The sequence below is a fragment of the Littorina saxatilis genome, linkage group LG5 (assembly GCF_037325665.1).
Source record: "Littorina saxatilis isolate snail1 linkage group LG5, US_GU_Lsax_2.0, whole genome shotgun sequence".
NCBI lineage: Eukaryota > Metazoa > Mollusca > Gastropoda > Littorinimorpha > Littorinidae > Littorina > Littorina saxatilis.
In genome coordinates, this window is record NC_090249.1 from 55,944,394 (window position 1) to 55,962,628 (window position 18,235).

Below are 18,235 nucleotides of genomic sequence, written 5' to 3' on the forward strand. Positions count from 1 at the left end.
CTGGAAATAAATGCCCTGTACATGCTTAAGCGACAGAAAAGCGGTTCTTTAAAGGAACCAACGGACATAGTATCTTTAAAAATGTTTCAAACGAACGTGAGCACCCTCAAATTTCATTTCAACTGACAAGCGCTCTTCTGTCCTCAAGTTTATTCCAGCAAAAAGAACACATCAACACACTCTGAAAACAGCGCGAATGGAACAACTGGCCCCTCAAAAATAAGGGAAGAGTTTACCGTTCGTCCTTACACTGACTAAGTGAAATGCTGCCAGTTTTAATGCGCGATCTGCGAGAGGACAGCGAGCGTATGAATACAATTTGTCGTTGTTTCGGTAAAAAGCCAAGCAATTCGTGTCTGTGCAATTTGACGCTTGGATTTCACTGTGAAGTTTTTCGTCCCAGACACACAATATCGGTAAGCCAGTAGTGCTTCTGTTGTGGTTCGAGGGAGCTACTGTATGTTCATGGGTTGTTGGGTTGTGCCAGGTCTGTTGTAGAGACTGTGCTGAGACCGTAGAGGTAAGAGTGTATCAAGTTTTTGGTTTTTTACCCAAGTGATTTTTTGGAGATGTTTTTGTTGTGATTTAATCTTTTTTCGGGAGAAAAATTTATGCTTCTGACAGGTCAGATACCTTCCTTGCTTGCTTGCTTGCTTGCTTGTTTGTTTGCTTGCTTGTTTGCATGCTTCTTCCCTTCATTCGTTCGTTCGTTCGTTCGTTCGTTCCTTCCTTCCTTCCTTACCTCCTTCCTTCAGAGCGAGACTGAGAGAGAGAGAGAGAGAGAGAGAGAGAGAGAGAGAGAGAGAGAGAGAGAGAGAGAGAGAGAGAGAGAGAGAGAGAGAGAGAGAGAGAGAATTGAAATGAATTGAACTTTATTTAACAAGGATTAAGATTTAAGGCAACGCCTTTTCTTACAATCTGTCCTTGGGACGCACAGACACACAATGATAAAATTGAAAAATTAAAAATTAAAAAGTTAAAAAGTCAGAAAACTTCAGCACGTGACGATAAAGATGACGATGATGATGATGATGATGATGATGATGATGATGATGATGATGATGATGATGATGATGATGAAGATGAGGCATGAAGAGCATACATATGTGGTTATTCATAAAATCAAATGCATACTATGCAAGTAATTATAAGTACAAGCTGGTAGAGGGGGAGAGAGAGACAGAGAGAGTTTTGATATAAGTTTTTAGCATTTTTTGGTGTTTGAAATTAAGTCTCTTGCAGATACATTTCCTATATCCTATATGGTTACTCTAATTTTACCTCTCTCTTCTCAAACTTTTTGGGCATCTATTTACACTTTCTTTTGATTGTTCTTTGCGTTCCTTTCATCTTTTATTCCGTTCCATTCATTTTTTTTCTCACTTTAAAAAATACGTTTATTCAAAGGAGTTCATGTGGTTAGATGTCCCGTGATTTCATTCCAACCTTCTTTGCCAATAAAGACTCTCAACTTTGCTATCTGGCACACTTTTTGGATCAAAGATTTCTTTGACAGCGTCATGTGACCGCCGCTCAAATAAGGTATCCCCAAAGGAGTTGTTAAGAATAAATCTTTGACCTGACTTGACTTGACTTGCCTATTCTGAATGAAAGATCACAGGGCTATGTAGCCTCTTGAAGTGGAATCCAATAATTCTTTTCTTCAAGTATGTGCGTGAGGACTTCTTAAAGCAGTATTGTCCACGGAGAGTTAAAGGCAAACAAAGACGACTTGGAAATGTTCACACTCCTTTTCAAATAAGTATATATTTTGAAGTCGTGCAACATGAGTGCTGTTTGGGAGGCGTACTTGGAAACGAGGAATTAAAGAACGTTTCAAAATTAAAGGCTCCGTTCGTCCCGCGTAGGTACAGTCATTTGGTATTTGGTATGTCTTATCGAGCTAAAGGAATCGTCAAGAAATTCGGGCTATTATTCCTGGGGATAGAGTGCAGCGACAGAATCGCGCTACGCATGGTCAATCAATCAATGAGGCTTATATCGCGCATATTCCGTGGGTACAGTTCTAGGCGCTCTGCAGTGATGCCGTGTGAGATGAAATTTTATACGGCCAGTAGATTGCAGCCATGTCGGCGCATATTTACCTTTCACGGCCTTATTCCAAGTCACACGGGTATGGTAGACAATTATTAACTGTGCCTAAGCAATTTTGCCAGGAAAGACCCTTTTGTCAATCGTGGGATCTTTAACGTGCACACCCAATGTAGTATACACGGGGGGTGGTTCGGACACCGAAGAGAGTCTGCACACAAAGTTGACTCTGTGAAATAAATTTCCGCCGAACCTGGGATCGAACTCGCGCTGACAGCGGCCAACTGAATACAAATCCAGCGCGCTACCAACTGAGCTATATCCCCGCCATAGATCTGTCTGCGCTTTCACATGGAATAAGGACACCCTTTCACATGGAATAAGGACACCCTTTCACATGGAATAAGAACACCCTTTCACATGGAATAGGACACCCTTTCACATGGAATAAGGACACCCTTTCACATGGAATAAGGACACCCTTTCACATGGAATAGGACACCCTTTCACATGGAATAAGGACACCCTTTCACATGGAATAAGGACACCCTTTCACATGGAATAAGGACACCCTTTCACATGGAATAAGGACACCCTTTCACATGGAATAAGGACACCCTTTCACATGGAATAAGGACACCCTTTCACATGGAATAAGGACACCCTTTCACATGGAATAAGGACACCCTTTCACATGGAATAAGGACACCCTTTCACATGGAATAAGGACACCCTTTCACATGGAATAGGACACCCTTTCACATGGAATAAGGACACCCTTTCACATGGAATAGGACACCCTTTCACATGGAATAAGGACACCCTTTCACATGGAATAAGGACACCCTTTCACATGGAATAAGGACACCCTTTCACATGGAATAAGGACACCCTTTCACATGGAATAAGGACACCCTTTCACATGGAATAAGGACACCCTTTCACATGGAATAAGGACACCCTTTCACATGGAATAAGGACACCCTTTCACATGGAATAAGGACACCCTTTCACATGGAATAAGGACACCCTTTCACATGGAATAAGGACACCCTTTCACATGGAATAAGGACACCCTTTCACATGGAATAAGGACACCCTTTCACATGGAATAAGGACACCCTTTCACATGGAATAAGGACACCCTTTCACATGGAATAAGGACACCCTTTCACATGGAATAAGGACACCCTTTCACATGGAATAAGGACACCCTTTCACCTGAACACATACACAAAATCAATAGAATGACTGCATTCTCAGCATAGTGTGTGAGTGTGTGTGTGTGTGTGTGTGTGTGTGTGTGTGTGTGTATGTAGGTGTATGTGTGTGTGTGTGTGTGTGTGTGTGAGTGTGTGTGTGTGTGTGTATGTGTATATATATATAGGTGTATGTGTGTGTGTGTGTGTGTTTGTTTGTGTGTGTGTGTGTGTGTGTGTGTGTGTTTGTTTGTGTGTGTGTGTGTGTGTGTTCGCGTGTGTTTGTGCGCGTGTGTGTGTGTATAATTATGTGTGTGTAGGTGTATGTGTGTGTGCGCGCTGAATTAATGATTGACATAGGTGTCTTTTATGAAATTACTTCACCACTGAGAGACACCCCCGCCCCCCCTCCCCCTCCCCCCTCAGAAAGAAGCCAGGCTGGTAAAGTGACAGGAGTCTTTCATCCCGAGAAGGGATATATGGTGATTGACAAAATAATAGACACGGAAAGGAAGATATCCATGAGATCGTACCAATGTTATATTCAACACAAACCCTTCTGCAGGCGAACAAGATCTCTTTATACGTACGCGCATCAAGATCTCAGCAGAGATCTTAAACCTGGACAAAACTCGCGTTACTGACACGCTACGGCTGTCAAAATTACTTCTTGCGCAAGTTTTACATGACGTTTGTTCCCTTTGTCACTCGCAATAAAAAGCAGTGGAACAACGAACTGAGTCGAGGTATATTCATGCAATGCATTGTCGGGAAGAAAATGAATTCAGAACCTGCACTCTACATTTTTTTTCTACTTCCTTTTCTTTGATTTTTTTTTCATAAAAAGTGCCATATTCAGTTCTTTCAGAAGCACTTTGACGTAACAGTAACTGGAAAATTATACTTACCGTTTTTATTCTCTTCCCTTTTCTTTTGAGCCCTCGTGAAGTCTTTCAAGCATATGCATAGCACACATGCTGCACATTGTCATGCTTATCTACTAACAGCAGAACGAAACGAGATTCCTTACATGAACATAGCGGTACTTCCAAAGAGCGTCAAATGTTATTGCTGCCTTGCCTGAAGAAGAACAACAACAACAAAAGAGCAAAAGTTATTAAGGTTCTTGAATGTTCTTCTTTTTCTGCTGTGCGCAGTAAAAGGTATTAATTGGAGAATAACAAGAGATTCAGCAATGATAGAATAACTTCACCAAGGTTGTTCATTTTCTGTATATGATCAAGGGATTGGATGGTATTATCTCATGCTAAGTGCAGTTCACATGGCAGACTTGCAACCAATTTGGGACCAACTTTAGTCGTTTGAAAATCGCTCCCGAGTCGTTGAGGCTGAATCGGGGAAAAGTCTGCCATGCGAACAGCCCCAGTGACTCGCCCCAGACTCGCGAACGACTCGCGCCAGACTCCAAAACCCAGTTGAGCACTGCCCGACTCAGCCGTGACAAGCAAATGACTTGCGCCAGACTTTCCTTATCGCGCGAACTGATTGGCTAGCTGAGTCAAATAATAGACGTTTACATTGTGAAATCCCCTCCAGCAACAGCAGCAGTTACACGCAGTTTCTTATTGAAATCAGATCCTTTGATCGGAAAAAACCTGCGCCTTGGGGCCCATCGGTCCCAAAAACATGAAACATATCAGTCACTGCGGACACTGGGCATAAAGGATGTGAAGGGATTGCAGGAAGCCCTTTTTGTTTCCACGGAGCGTTCTTTACGCTGAATTGTCTTACTCCATTGAAAAGTTATTGACACACTGTCCGTCTCCAAAATCACCACGCGATCTCGTGTAAGCTGCTTATCGGGATCAAGATTCCCGTTGTCCTGGAACAAGTTCGATTTTTTGGAGAACTCCACAAAGAAAAAACACACCAAACACGCCGCCCAAGAACACAATGTCTTGTTTACAATGTTTACATAAACATTATTCGCATCCTTCATCTGGAAAGAAGGAACACAAGGGCTTGGTCAGACATATGATCACACAGGTTCACGTTGGGGGGTCTCCCCCGGTGCCAGAAAGTCAACAGCCGCACTAACTCTTCGCGCCGCCTAGGCTCGTGAAGACGTGAAATAGTGTCAGCCATAATGTTTACACAACCGGCCACATGCACCGCCGCAATGCTACAGTTTACTTTAGCACATTCCCATGCCATTTTCCGAAGTAAGCTGTTGACATACTTATTAGTAGATCTGCCTTTATTGATAATTGATTTTGTCACAGTGCTATCAGTATGCACAATCACTTCTTGTCCGCACCACATCGGTGCCCATCGTGTCACAGCTTGTAACACAGCACATACTTCTTTAAAGTTTATGTGTAAATTGTTCGCTGCCGGCATGTCTTTTTTAAAATAGGTGTACTGCCAGTCGCCCTGCCAAAAGGCACCTGCTGCAATATTACATGCGTCCACATGGACATGCTGTTTTGCATTGTGGAAATAATACACTGTTCCATTAAATACATGCATAAAAGAAAGCCACCATTGCACATCTTTTTGGAATTCGCTAGAAAGCTTTGCTTTGTGCCGCTGCTGCTGAAGGGGTTTTATTGTGTCCAGTATCCGCCGCAGAAAGAATTTTCCTCCTCTGACAGCTTGACAGGCCCAATTAAGAGAACCCGCGATGCTTTGAAGCTGAGTTTTTGTCGCGCGCTTCTTTCCTCGAAATTGCAGTAGTCGCCGCCGCAGTTGCTGCAGTTTGTCACTTCCAAGTGACAGAGTGTTGTTTCGCGTGTCGATGTCGACTCCAAGAAATGTGATACGTTGGGTGGGCCCCACCACCTTCTTCCAGCTAATGTTGAAGCCTAGTTCCCTCAATAATCTAATCAAAGAAAATAACATGTCGTTGCACTCCTCTTTTGTTGCTGCTACTAAAAGAAAATCATCTATGTATGCTAACACACCAGGCATGCCTCTCCTGGCCATGCACCTGCGAATTGACTGTGAAAGTCTATGAAAATGTGACGGTCCTACATTGCTACCAAATGGAAGTCGACTGTCAAACAAATAAGTCGGTCTGTTTTTACCTTTGAAATGCCACTTGAGTCCCGTTACACAATAATCATCCGGACTGATGCACACTGAGCGATATGCGGACTGCAAGTCGACTTTAGCACACCAATAATCTGTCTTCGCTAAGGCGCACGCATCAGAGACTGTTTGAAACTTCACTGACTCAGGGATGGAGTAATCGTTCATTGCCCTACCTGTTGGTTTGCTGGCATCATGAATTAGCCTAACGCTACCATCTTCTTTGGGGATCGCGGCTAGTGCGCTTACGACCGTTGGCTTCTTACTTGCCACTATATAATTTCCTTTTGCTATTTGATCTAACAGTTCTTGTTCTACCACGTCGCGATGATCGTACGCTGATTTATGATTGCTTTGTTCTGCTGCTAACACACATGTTTTATGTTTTTCTGTTACCCGAAAACCGTGCTGTATACCGTCTAACAAAAATTCTCTGTCACAATCGCCCTCTAGCACTGAGTGCCACATTTGAGATTTTGCACTAATAGATGCATGATTTCCCAAAAATGCACAGTCATGAGGATCTAATTGAGGGAACGGGCTGGAATAGGTGGGGCCTACCGTTGTGTTGTCAGTTCGCTGCGCTGTATCCTAGGCACTGGTGTTTGCTGTCGCCTGGTGGTCTTTGCCGGGGTGCTCCTTTCCACACGTGTCACACACGTGTTCGAACCTGCAGCGGGACCCGTAGAGGCATGTGCCTTTGTTTGTGTACTGCAGGCACACCTCCTTCCCACTGGGTCCCACAGGTCGTCGAATACCGCCGCTTCCCGTCATGGCCTTGCCGCTTTTGTTGCCAGGAACTTGTTGGGCACGCTCACGGAGAATCACTGTGGACAGGTGGGGGTTGGGGGTTCCCCAAGCAAACCCGCTGGTAGACTGGCGCTTCCTGTACTCGTCATCGTAAAGGAGCACCGACTGCCAGGAAAATCTTGCGCCGAGCTCGCCCACCATCTCTGTATAACAGAGGTAAGCTTCGTGGTCGAAGTCCACGGCGGTGTTCATGAGTTTTGCCATTATTTTAGCATTTGCCACGATCCAGTGGCAGGGGGATACTTTCTCCAACTTTGATTTGTTGGCCAGCTTGAGCGTGACACCTCCCCCGAGTGTCACCTCTTCCTCCACCGCCATAGAAGCCGGTACGAAGTCAACAATTCGTAAATAAGTCTCACCTGGTGAAGCAGACTGTATGGCCATGTTGCCAAGAAGACCCTGGAGCGGTGCCACTTGGTCGGCAGCACGCAACGGCCCTCCCCCGTACTTCTGTTGCAGGTCTGCCACTGCCGCTTTTAATTCCACTATGTGGCCTCGTTTTAACTTAAGGCTTTCCAGGTCCTTTTCTCCTGCATATTTCAAGGCACTGAGGCTTGTGAACTCCTCTTTTTCCAGAACCTCAATTACAGGTTGGGGCAGATTTTTTGCCCAAGAAGAAAAATTGAACTCCATAGTTTGCAGAACTGAAAATCGCTGAACTTGCTTGCTGGCCGCTGCGCTGCTACTAATGACTTCGGTCCTCGCTCTCTCTCGCTCTCTCTCGGACTCCCTTATCTGTTACCATTGTTTCATTCCAGACTGCTCTCCTTCACTCATCACCTCCCCCCTGCCCTCCAACCCTCTTCATTCCCCGCATTCGTTCCCACGGGACTCTGCTATCACTTCCTCCTGCATTACCTCTACTGACACCTCCTCCCCCCCCTCCTTTTGCTGCATATCTGTCTCGTTTAAATAGAGTTTATGGTCGCTGACCGCTCCCTCTAAACTCACACTTACATCTCTGTGGCTCTAGCCTTCCCTTTGCCGGAAAACAACGAGGTCAACCGGACAAGCCCGAAAGGCGAAGTCTGGCGAGACTCGCCGCTTAAAACTAGTTTGCGAGTTTGTGCTGTTCACATGCATGGGCAGCGATTTTCATTTGACTTGCCGCCGACTAAAATCGCTTGAAAGTTGGTCACAAGTTGGTTGCAAGTCTGCATGCCGTGTGAACAGCACTTAAAAGCCTGGCTAGAACTTAGACGAGGCGGAGTGGGCCTTTAAGCTGTATGCTTTAAGGCAAAAACAAAAAAAAAGGTCTGTTTACGGTAACCCGACCGACCCTATTTTTTTCGCGCGACCCTAGACTTTTTTTTTGACATTTGGGGGGAAAAAAAACCACGCAAAATAACGTAAAAATATGGGGTTTTTTGGGAAAAAAAAAAAAAAAAAAAATCCCGACCTACCGACCGTATTTTTTTGGCCTATGTTACCGTAAACGGACTTATTTTTTTTTTTTTGGCCTAAAAGTTTCTATGTTAGTTTCATGATCACTTCAAGTTCGTGTAGATTGTTCGTTTCAACTCGAAGATTTTTTTTAACATTTCATCACCAAGACACTTCAAAAAAGTCTTCACATTAGTTTTACTTCTATGTGTTCTGTGACGTTTTCTTTGTAGGCTGTAAAGGTCACATATTAAGTAAGTTATCTCGTTTATTGGCGCTTTGAAATTTCACGCTTTAAAGATCTGCTTGTCTGTAAAATTTACTTTGAGTAAGTTAGTAGGCTTACTCTTATTAATTGGCGCTTTCAACTTGCACGCTTTAAAGGTCTCATTGTCTGTGAAAGTTACAGTGAGTAAGTGAGTACTCTTGTTAATTGTCGCTTTCAACTTGCACGCTTTGAAGGTCTCATTGTCTGTGAAAGTTACAATGAGTAAGTTAGTACTCTTGTTAATTGTCGCTTTCAACTTTTACGCTTTAAAGGTCTCATTGTCTGTGAAAGTTACAGTGTGTTAGTTTGTACTCTTGTTAATTGTCGCTTTCCCCTTTTACGCTTTAAAGGTTTTCTTGTCTGTTTCAGCTCTCCTCTCAACGGTCTCTTTCAAATTGTACACCTTGAACTTTTCCATGTCAGTTTAATTTCTTTTTTTGTGTGATTAAGCAAATACTGTAATTCGCTTTAAAAGTCTTAGCATCAGTGTCAGTTTATTGTCGCTTTGAAATCATCGCGTCAGTTTCAGTTCTTTCCCGACTTTCTATCTCTAATTATATACGCATTGAAAGTCTCTAAGACGCATTCAGTTCTTTATAGTTGCTTGTTGCTTTCAATTCGGTTTAAGCTCAGCACAATATCTGCTCGTTTAATTATGCGTACGGCTGCTTATTAGCAGGTGAACCGGGGCTAATTTAAAAATCAACCTTTTGTGTCGCGGCGAGAATCGATATTTAATCAAAGACCTTAGCAGAAAGAAAGTTTTATTGAAAGACCGCCATACGCCGCTTTCGTGTGAAGCATGCTGGGTATTTTCGTGTTTCTATAAACCACCGAACTCTGACATGGATCACAGGATCTCTTCCGTGCGCACTTGGTCTTGTACTTGCGTGTACAAACGAAGGGGGATAAGGCACTAGCAGGTCTGCACACAAGTTGACCTGGGAGATCGGAAAAATCTCCACCCTTAACCCACCAGGCGACCGCGGCCGGGATTTGAACTCACGACCTCCCGATTAGGAGGCCGATGTCTTATCCACTAAGCCACTGCGCACGTCGTAAAGTGGGCAGGAATGAATGTATAGTGTGGAATCTTGGGTGGTACCCACGGGAGGAACATTTCACGGGTTTTGTTTTCTCTAGGCACGAAAAGAAGTGATTTAGGGAGAATGTAGAACTGGAATAGACTGGAATAAAAAAAATGTAAAATAGAGAGAGAGAGAGAGAGAGAGAGAGAGAGAGAGAGAGGGAGAGAGAGAGATGGAGAAAGAGAGAGAGAGAGATGGAGAGAGAGAGAGAGAGAGAGGGAGAGAGAGAGGGGGAGAGAGAGAGAGAGGAAGAGGGAGAGAGAGAGGGAGAGGGAGAGAGAGGGAGAGGAAGAGAGAGAGAGGGAGAGAGAGAGAGGGGGAGAGAGAGAGAGAGAGAGAGAGAGAGAGAGAGAGAGAGAGAGAGAGAGAGAGAGAGAGAGAGAGAGAAGACTGACATACAGACAAACAGTGGGCGGTGGAGAAAGAGAAGCAGGCAGATAGACACACAGACAGGGGAGAGAGCACTAAAATATAGTGCTTTTCCATGAGGCTTCATTTGAGAACTTTAGCCTTAATCTTTCCAATAGTCTTGACTGACCTAATTCACTTCAATATAACGAACGCCCACGGTTGGCAACAAAGGGTAGGATTGCAACTGTGAACCATCTTACACGCAGACATTGTCATTGACTACTCACAAACCCGTCCAAGGGCGGATCCAAAGGAAGGGGGGGGGGGGGGGGGGGGCACACCCAAACTTTTTTGCACAAACTTGAAGGCGCGAAGCAAAATGCTGCAATCTAGGGCCACCTGAGCTCAGAAACTGTCATTTAATCATCTCTCTCTCTCTCTCTCTCTCTCTCTCTCTCTCTCTCTCTCTCTCTCTCTCTCTGTCTTTTCCCTGAAGGGGGGGGGGGGGGCGGGCCCCCTTCGCCCCACCCCCCCACCCCCACCCCCTAAATCCGACACTGCCGTCCCCGGTCTATTGTTGGGTAAAGATCAAAGTGCATACACAACACGACACACAATCATCACATGGATGCTATAGATCTCCCTCATACCCTTCGGATATCGACCAAAAGAGTGGAATTCCCTGTAGGTGGAGTTCCTGTAGGGGGGTTCCCTGTTTACAGGGAATCCCACAGGGTGGAGTTTTTCAATACAACTTGCAAACCATACTCGAATTTCTAAGAAATATCAAAAAAGATTAAAAAAAACCCCATCAAATTCTACCGATGTCGCTAAGCATCACGTGACTTTCAGCGATATCAGCGAAACGCTACAGGAACTACACCCTGTGGTATTCCCTGTATACAGGGAATCCACCTACAGGAACTCCACCTACAGGGAATCCCACTCTTTTGGTCGACATAGACCCCATCAGCGACAGGAAGAGTTAGTTGGTCTATGACTGCTGGTCAACTCAGCTAGTCTTGTCCTAAAACTGTATAGCCGCCACGGGGCAAAATAGCATCACCAAGCGAAATCTGTAACGGTAGGGTTCCATGTTACTCTTTTCCTGACCAAAATATCTAGCAGTAAATCTTCACGAATCTGGCTGACCATAAGCGATACTAGTCGCTAGCTGCACGTGCAAGGCAAATAGTGAACACCGTGCATCAGCAGATTCCAAGTAGGCCTATAATTATAGTAGTCTAACCCTTTAGATTCATCAATATTTTGAATAACTTTTAAATAGAACAGCAGCTAGATCTACGAGAAAGATTTCCATCCGTCCGTCTGGTTGTCTGTCACAATTTTCATTGCTTATCGTTTAGGCGTTTTTGTGGCCGATCCCCTGAAAATGTAGCATAACACTGTCGTACCATCCCCATGGCAAATCTGTCGGGAACATGTGTGGCGAATCGCTACGCAAACGCCGGAGTTATGCATTACCCAATATTGACGGACTGTGTGATGATATCTTCTGCTATGGTCTGTTGAGACAGTGATATCAAAATCGAGACCGGAGGTCGAGATTTTGATATCACTGTCGAAACAGACCAATGGCAGAAGATATCATCACACAGTCAGTCAATGTTAGATATATTGCTAATTCTCTGGACATTTTGTATTTTCTGTAAAGAAATTACAAAAGTATTTGTCTCAGTTTTGGCTGTTCCATATTCCTCCCTCTGATTATTATTTCGTTTTGTTCACTCTTTTCTTGTACTTTTCAGTATTTTAAAATGTCTTTCCTTTCAAAAAGTCTTTAGTCACTTGCTCAACTAAATTCTGGGATAATTACATTTTCATATATATTTGTTTGTTTTTAAATTTAGGTGTTTTTGTTTTTGAAGTGGGGAAGCAATAAAGAGGTCGTCGATATCAAAACTGATATCAACGGAAATGTTGTCGATATCACTTTTGCACTGAGCTCAGTTTTGCCCAATTGACCAATGGAAATCCACGTAACATATGAAATAGCAATATACACCGCTATCGTTTCACCCATGCTTTTTGTCTGTGTGTGTACCGACAGAACCTGCCCAGGTCAGCAGCATGAGACTGTGAAGTATCGACCCACCATTGGCAGTCAATAGCGGGAATCATTCTCACACCTGTCTGCTTCAAGTGATATTTTGACCTCTCCTCGCTGCCTCCCAGCGGTTACTTCACTGCCACTGTGTTAAAGTGACTGTGCACAGTCTTCGAGTGACAGTAACGGTCTGTACTCTACGGTGGACACGACAGTAACGACCGTTACGCTGTTAAATGTGTTATTGACATGAGCATAGAAGTCGCCAGTGTTTCAAGTTTGATGACAAGCTTGTGACATCTGTGTATGAGGTGATAAGGTTTCCTATACTGTAATCACGCCGATCAATGGTGACACTGTCAACTATTTGTGAGTTCCATTTGATCACGTGCACTCAGTGCGTCTTGAAGTTCCAACAGTGACAGTGGGGGTTCAACAAACTTTTCTCCCCACATTTAGTTGATTCGTGGGGTTTGACGTCCCGTAAAGAAGGAGGGTTGAAACCTTACCACCAATAAGCTCATCCCACGAACCAAGGCAAGGCAAGGCAAAGCAAGGCAAGGCAAAGCAAGACAAGACAAAGCAAGGCAAGGCAAAGCAAGACAAAGCAAGGCAAGGCAAAGCAAGACAAGACAAGACAAGGCAAGACAAATAAGGCAAGACAAAGCAAGGCAAGGCAAAGCAAGACAGTGAAAATAAGGCAAGGGTAGGCAAGGCAGGCCAAGACAAGACAAGACAGACCAAGACAAGACAAGACAAGACAAGACAAGACAAGACAAGACAAGACAAGGTTAGCCAACACAAGACAAGACAAGAAAAGACAAGACAAAGACAAGTAAGTGTATTTCACAAATCACCAACATGGCACAGAATTTAATGCAGAAACTCTCGCTGACCGCGACCAAGGACGGAGGACAGGGAGGAGGTGAAGGCCGCAGACCGTCCATCATGAAAACACTGACCGTACCAGGGGGAGGGGGAGGGGGAGAGGGAGGAAAAGGATCAGGTCGTCGCAAGAGCAGCGTGGGTCTTGCAGGACAGAGGAAGGCCAGCACGTCCTCGGGAGGGGCGCAGGGGGGTCAAGCGGGTCCATCCCTCATCGGTCTGCTAGCCTCCAAGCGACTGGCCAAGAAGTTCGCCTCTCGCTTCCACAGCCGGCGTTTCGGCAGACTGTCTGGACAAGGCATCCCCATACAGAAGGAACCGTCTTACCGCATGCAGCCACACAACAAGTTCCAAGCCGAAAAGGTAGGCTGTTGAATTGCAGTTATGAACGTAATTGTTCAAGGTAAGAAATAAAAGTTCAATCTAAAGGGGATGCCGAATAACGTTGTCGTCGTCGTGGTGGTGGTGGTGGTGGTGGTCTTCCTCCTCCTCCGCCTCCTCATAACCATCATTATCATCCACATCAGCATCATCATCGTCATCGTCGTCGTCGTCATCATCATCATCATCATCATCATCATCATCATCATCATCATCATCATCATCATCATCAACATCATCGTCCTCCTCCTCCTTCTCCTCCTCCTCCTCATCGTCATCATCATCATCATCATCATCATCATCATCATCATCATCATCATCATCATCATCGTAGTCGTCATAGAAGCGGCAATCAATTTACTCTGTGTATGTTTATCGCTCTATTTAGCGTCACTACGGTCAAGCACTTTCTTTTTTGCCACGGTAGAGTCGTACGTTTTGGTCACAGATATTTACTTTTCATTTTTGATCAGTGCAACGTTCACCAAAATATCGCCATCGTCAGTCGTTGACGTCGTCGTGACTGTCACACTCAGCATCCTTTTATTTGCAACACAATCAACGATCTTTCTCACCACTATTTGCGGATTGAATAAACAAACAAAACAATTGAAAAGAAAAAACAATAAAGGAAGATAGAAGAAACAATCAAACACCTATCACGACAATTAACACACACACACACACACACACACACACACACACACACACACACACACACACACACACACACACACACACGCACACACACACACACACACACACACACACACATACACACACACACACACACACACACACACATACACACACACACACACACACCATCACCAACAATCAAAATGATATAATTAAAGAACGGTAATCGAATCAATCACCAATTATTGGCTGATTCTCAGTCTCCCTTTTTGTTCCATCATTTTTCAGGTGGAAGTGGTGATCAGGACACAGCTGGAAGACAAGCTGGGCAAGTTCCGCTACTCGCCCAAGATCTGCGCCAACATGACCAAGATCCTGGCAGACGACATCAAGGCGAAGGTCAAGGCCCTGAACTTTGACCGCTACAAGCTGGTCTGCCACGTCGTGATTGGTCAGAAGAAGGATCAGGCGGTGATGACGTGTTCGCGCTGCGCGTGGGACGACAAGTTAGATAACTACGCCTCCTACACTTTTCAGAACGCGCACATCTTCTGCACCGCATCGGTGTTCGGGATTTACACTGAGTGAGGGTGTGCTAGCTAGTGGTGCCATCATTTTCTGAATGAATGAACGTAAAGCAAAACTACCTGAAGTGATATTTGGTAATGTGACGCCATCTTGTAACGCCGGATCAATCAAGGTTCTAATCTTGCAACTTTGTCGATAGGGACAATGCTCTTTGCAAGCCGCTAAACTGTTACTTAAATGGATCCTACCTAAGCCAAAAAGCCTTCAGATCGCTTCCAAAGTAATACCATAAGATTCTGCGTGACAACTTGAATACTACTACCGCTACTTAGCAACAGGAAATGTTTTGAAAGTTTAATTACATGTCGCACAACAGGCAAAGAAAGAGCATCTTTGGGATGATTGGGTAGGGTTACTTCCCCTGAGTAACTTTCCTTCTTTGTGTACGTGATGCTTGTGACTAGGCGGCCACGTTATAGAGGGCGCCAGTCGTCTTGCCGCCAGGCGGCGCTTCTTGACTACTTTTTGTTTCCAACACCGGAGAGGAGCAGCACTCTGAAGCGCACTCATCCACTTTGATTTATTAAATGACCATACTTGTGGTGCGTTTTGGAGCAAATCGTGCCGTGTGCGTCTAGCTTAAAGTTACTGAACTTCTCACTTCTACACTCCCCGTCATAACAAATCGTGCTGTGTGCGTCTAGCTTAAAGTTACTGAACTTCTCACTTCTACACTCCCCGTCATAACAAATCGTGCTGTGTGCGTCTAGCTTAAAGTTACTGAACTTCTCACTTCTACACTCCCCGTCATAACAAATCGTGCTGTGTGCGTCTAGCTTAAAGTTACTGAACTTCTCACTTCTACACTACCCGTCATAAAAAAGTACACTGATACAAAACAACCGGGTTTTTACCCACATAGCCCCCCAAAATGACGCCAAAAACAGGCCTTTTACGGCTTCTGATGAGGCTGACATCAGTCTTCTTCAAAATGGCAAAACAACACTGCTAGGCACAACAGCTGAACTAAATAATTAATATGGGTAGAAAATGAGTTGTTCTTCCATTTGAGATCAAAAACGGGGTCACTCTTACTTATTTTGATTTTTGTGTGTATTTTAGTGTCTGCAAGTTTGCATTTGCAAAATTGATTTTGAGGGGTGTCCAAGGTCTCCGGTACACTGCATAAACACTAATTCATGAAACATGAAACTCTTTATTTCATACAGTAGGGGAATGAATTACTTTTCTGGCAATATACTTGGTTTTAATATAACTGGCCGCATCACAGAGATCTACAGCAAAATGTATCTGTGTACTTTTTTTTTATGAAGGGTAGTGTAGGTGCACGGAGCCCCTAGGACTTTCAGTCATGCCTCTGGCATCTATCCATTTAAAAAAAAAAGTTGATTGCCCTTCTTGCAAGGAATCGGAAACTGTCAGATTAATAGTATGCCTTTAAGAGTCTGGGGAGGAGAGAATCTCATACCGTCCGTTCTGTATGATTCAACACCTTTTTCGTTATGTAACGGATAGCTTCAGTGTGAAACCCTGGACACTTCATCTTACGAAGGTGCCATTTGATAATTATATCTGAACAACTATTGTCTTGAACATGAAGTTGAAACTACAACTTCAAGTTTGAACAAGTCAAGCGCCATGATTTACCAATCGTGAACCATCACTTATAGTCATCCCGGTTGGTCTCGATGTAACACTGTCAGATGTTAGGCGATTGTCAGAGGTCGTATAGAGTGGACAGACTTGAGATGATGAGCGAGGGATTCAGACGATGGGAGAACAGGGCTGAGCTGAACGAAGCAAACTTGGGTTAATGTCATATGAAGTCTTATATCGCGCGCGTATCTCCAGACTCGGACTCAAGGCGCAGGGATCTATTTATGCCGTGTGAGATGGAATTTTTTACACAATACATCACGCATTCACATCGACCAGCAGATCGCAGCCATTTCGGCGCATATCCTACTTTTCACGGCCTATTATTCCAAGTCACACGGGTATTTTGGTGGACATTTTTTATCTATGCCTATACAATTTTGCCAGGAAAGACCCTTTTGTCAATCGTGGGATCTTTAACGTGCACACCCCAATGTAGCGTACACGAAGGGACCTCGGTTTTTCGTCTCATCCGAAAGACTAGCACTTGAACCCACCACCTAGGTTAGGAAAGGGGGGAGAAAATTGCTAACGCCCTGACCCAGGGTCGAACTCGCAACCTCTCGCTTCCGAGCGCAAGTGCGTTACCACTCGGCCACCCAGTCCTGGATGGGAGCCAGTCTGATTGGTTGACATCACAAGAAATCTCACTTTCAACCAGTTGGATCAAACCCACTCAGTCTTGCTTCAGGCACACACACACACAACGTGTGACTTGGAATAATAGGCCGTGAAAAGTAGGATATGCGCCGAAATGGCTGCGATCTGCTGGCCGATGTGAATGCGTGATGTATTGTGATGTATTGTGTAAAAAAATTCCATCTCGCACGGCATAAATAAATCCCTGCGCCTTGAATATGTGTGCGATATAAATTGCATAAAATAAAAATAAAATAAATACATCCCTGCGCTTAGGACTGTACCCACGGAATACGCGCGATATAAGCCTCATATTGATTGATTGATTGACCTCAGCCCTGGATACTGGTTCATGTTTTTGACAGTACTGTAAACCCGATCCATGAACTCATGATCATCCAAACTAGATTACTGGCTGCAGATCAACCCAGAAACTGTCTGAATGTTGAATACAATTATATCAGAGGGTATGCGACTTTGAACTATTGAAGCAGAGACACTCAAACATCTCCCTTTCTGTGATAACCTCCTCCCATCCCCTCCCTCCCATCCCTCCCTCCCATCCCCTCCCTCCCATCCCCTCCTTCACATCCCCTCCCTCCCTTCCCCTCTCTCCCACCCCACTCCACCTTTTTTTAAATTTTTATAGAATCTTTGTTGTTTGTTTGTTTTCGTTTAATTAATTTTTTTTAAATTCATATTGTTTGTGTTTAGATGTGCAGTTAGATCGAATGAAAGTTGTGCACCTTGCTGAATGAGCCTCAAAGACATCTTATTTTTTATGACAACAATGTGTATTTTGTACTGTTGTCAACTGAGAGTGGTTGTTATAAACCAGTATATATATTTAAATGTTGTGACAAATGTGATTTGCCTGCCACTTTGTTTACTTGTATATTCAGTGTGTGTGTGTGTGTGTGTGTGTGTGTGTGTGTGTGTGTGTGTGTGTGTGTGTGTGCGTGCGTGCTTGCGTGCGTGTGTGTGTGTGTGCTCGTGCGTGAGTGCGCGTGTGTGTGTGTGTGTTTGTGTGAGTGTGTGTGTTTGTGTGTGTGTGTGTGTTGAATAGAACACCTCCATTTATATCATGAATAATTCTAGAGTCAAGATGATCATTTTTCTATTAGGTTAACCAGCGGTTAATGTCATTTAGACCTAGGCCTACAAAGTACCAGTAATGACGAAGACTGAAAAAGGTCAAATTCTCAAACAAAGACAA

General features: G+C 44.2%; 1 protein-coding gene across 3 annotated transcripts; it reads left to right on the plus strand.

Moving 5' to 3' along the window:
* The first annotated feature begins 262 nt into the window (after positions 1-262).
* LOC138967477 (dynein light chain Tctex-type protein 2B-like) lies at positions 263-17,888 on the plus strand. Of its 3 annotated transcripts, XM_070340035.1 has the most exons (4): positions 364-520; positions 12,274-12,458; positions 13,153-13,518; positions 14,464-17,888. In XM_070340035.1, the coding sequence occupies exons 3-4, from the start codon at positions 13,219-13,221 to the stop codon at positions 14,761-14,763; spliced, it is 600 nt and encodes a 199-aa protein (XP_070196136.1). In that variant the 5' UTR covers positions 364-520; positions 12,274-12,458; positions 13,153-13,218; the 3' UTR covers positions 14,764-17,888. The 3 variants fall into 3 exon arrangements, with proteins under 3 accessions (XP_070196135.1, XP_070196136.1, XP_070196134.1); XM_070340034.1 differs by having other exon boundaries at positions 263-416; positions 12,274-13,518; XM_070340033.1 differs by having other exon boundaries at positions 12,274-13,518.
* Positions 17,889-18,235: the final 347 nt, after the last annotated feature.

Coding starts and splice junctions, on each gene's coding strand:
- LOC138967477 (XM_070340034.1), top strand. CDS start 13,132: ATGGCACAGAATTTAATGCAGAAACTCTCGCTGACCGCGACCAAGGAC. Junction 13,519..14,463: donor ACAAGTTCCAAGCCGAAAAG/GTAGGCTGTTGA, acceptor ATCATTTTTCAG/GTGGAAGTGGTGATCAGGAC.